Consider the following 1,929-nt stretch of genomic DNA (forward strand, 5'->3'; position numbering starts at 1 on the left):
CGCGCTCACCCGGAGATCAGATGTGTACCCAAAGAAGGGAGCTTTGAGGGATCAGGTCTTAGCGGGGAGGAAAAGGGTACTCATACCTCCAGAACGTCTGAACGCTACCATCCTCATGAATGAAGACCTCCTAGTAAATCGAGTAAGGGAAGCTTCAAAGGACACGGCTATGATTGAAGCACTGAAGAGGATTGCCCGCAACGAGGAGGAATCTCTTGTTTGGGGGAACGGACTGCTAAAGAGGGGAGGTCGTATATATGTTCCAGACGTTGGACCTCTACGAAGGGAGGTTCTACAGTCATACCATGGCCATAAGTTGAGGGGACACCCGGGGGAGAAATGCACCAAGAAGCTCGTAAATCAGCTGTTTTTCTGGAAGGGGCTGTCCAAAGATGTGAGCTACTATGTACGGAGCTGCCACCTGTGTCTAAGAGCCAAAGCCAGTCGCTCCAAACCTTACGGGAACCTCCGACCACTACCAATTGGTCAACGATCTTGGTCCTCAATCTCCCTAGACCACATCACCCAGCTTCCAGTCACAGCAGGTCCAGAGAAATACGACACCATTCTTGTAGTAGTCTGCCGACTCACCAAACAGGCCATATACATTCCTTGCCATATGACGGATAATGCGGAGGACTTTGCCAATCTATTCATAACACACGTCTTCTCAAAACATGGGATGCCCTCCGACATAACTTCAGACTGGGGCTCCCTATTTGTGTCTCAATTCTGGAGGGAGCTTTGTAGAGTACTGATCTCAGGTGGTGGACACCACAGATCGTCAGTGCAGTACACTGGTGTCATAGCCAGGGTTTTGTCCATCGGTGTGCTTTATTGCACTCAGCCGTGTCTTCATTCTTAAATAAACTTTCAGAGATGTTAAACCACACAACTTCGTAATAACACAAACTACTCACATTCTTTTGATCGATTTTGGCACTGCCGCTCCCGTGTTACCTCCTTCTCAAGACGGTAGTCAGCTTGTACCAAAGCAATACTGTTTAGTTCCTTGCGGAACTTGTGATTATATCTCTCCCAAAATTCTCAAAGCCCATGAGCAGGCTCTGGTCACTTTGGAAGTCGAGGATAGCCAGGACCCTGTATTAACCAATGAGGATGAAGTCTACGGCTTAGAGACAGACTGGTTGAGTCTTGGCGCAATGTTGTACGAGATGGCATTACGAGTCCAAAATGAAATGAAGGATTCGTCCTATGGCGGTTTCAGCGTGAGAAAGTCTTACCTCACCTTCCTTTTTCGCTTTTCACCTTCCTTATTCAACGACTTTTTTCCCCATATTGGGACTGTCACTTTTGTGAGTCACCGTGACATCGTTAGAGATTTTTTTTTCCCATCACGATTTTTGTTACTACGTTACTTTCTCAGGTTTCTTCTGAGTTCACCATCGGTGCCCAAGGGCGCCGGACTTCTTGCCACTCTTTCCCATTCATAAACTTGGGAATGCCACAGATCACCATTTCAGAGTCATTCAAAAAATTACTTGAGGACTCGGTTTTGTCACATGCGCAGCGCGATGGCCCGCCTTCGCACGTATGGTGTAGCCCCCTTTTTTGCAGAAGACATTCGATGAACATATTTGAAGATCATGGATCATCAAGTGAGTCATCAGCGTTGTCTGGATTCTTCGAGATACAGTCTAACACCTTTGGTGTTTTCGTCAGAGGAGTCTCAAATTTAATGTTATTGCCGTTTTCAAAATAGTTGGCGCCTCTTCTCACGACGCAAAAATTGAGTATGAAACGGTGCCCAGCGCGAAAACACGATTACAAGCTCAATTCTCCACGGAATCCTTAGAAATTTAGTGTAGTATGTAGCGATAAGTGGACTCTAGTGCGCCCCATGGTTATTTCTGTAAAAATAAATAAATCACACTACTTGAAATTGTTCGTGATCTCATTCTCTAACCA

The 1,929-nt window shown here is 46.1% G+C and overlaps 1 protein-coding gene across 1 annotated transcript; it reads left to right on the forward strand.

The window, feature by feature from the left end:
- Nucleotides 1-872: 872 nt before the first annotated feature.
- Nucleotides 873-1,178, forward strand: C8R40DRAFT_1007399 (uncharacterized protein; the record flags this gene model as incomplete). Its single annotated transcript, XM_046222815.1, has 2 exons — nucleotides 873-1,070; nucleotides 1,140-1,178. Coding segments are annotated over 2 exons (237 nt in total), but the record flags the coding sequence as incomplete, so codon positions are not given.
- Between the last annotated feature and the right edge of the window lie 751 nt (nucleotides 1,179-1,929).

Source organism: Lentinula edodes (assembly GCF_021015755.1).
Source record: "Lentinula edodes strain Le(Bin) 0899 ss11 chromosome Unknown C8R40scaffold_83, whole genome shotgun sequence".
NCBI lineage: Eukaryota > Fungi > Basidiomycota > Agaricomycetes > Agaricales > Omphalotaceae > Lentinula > Lentinula edodes.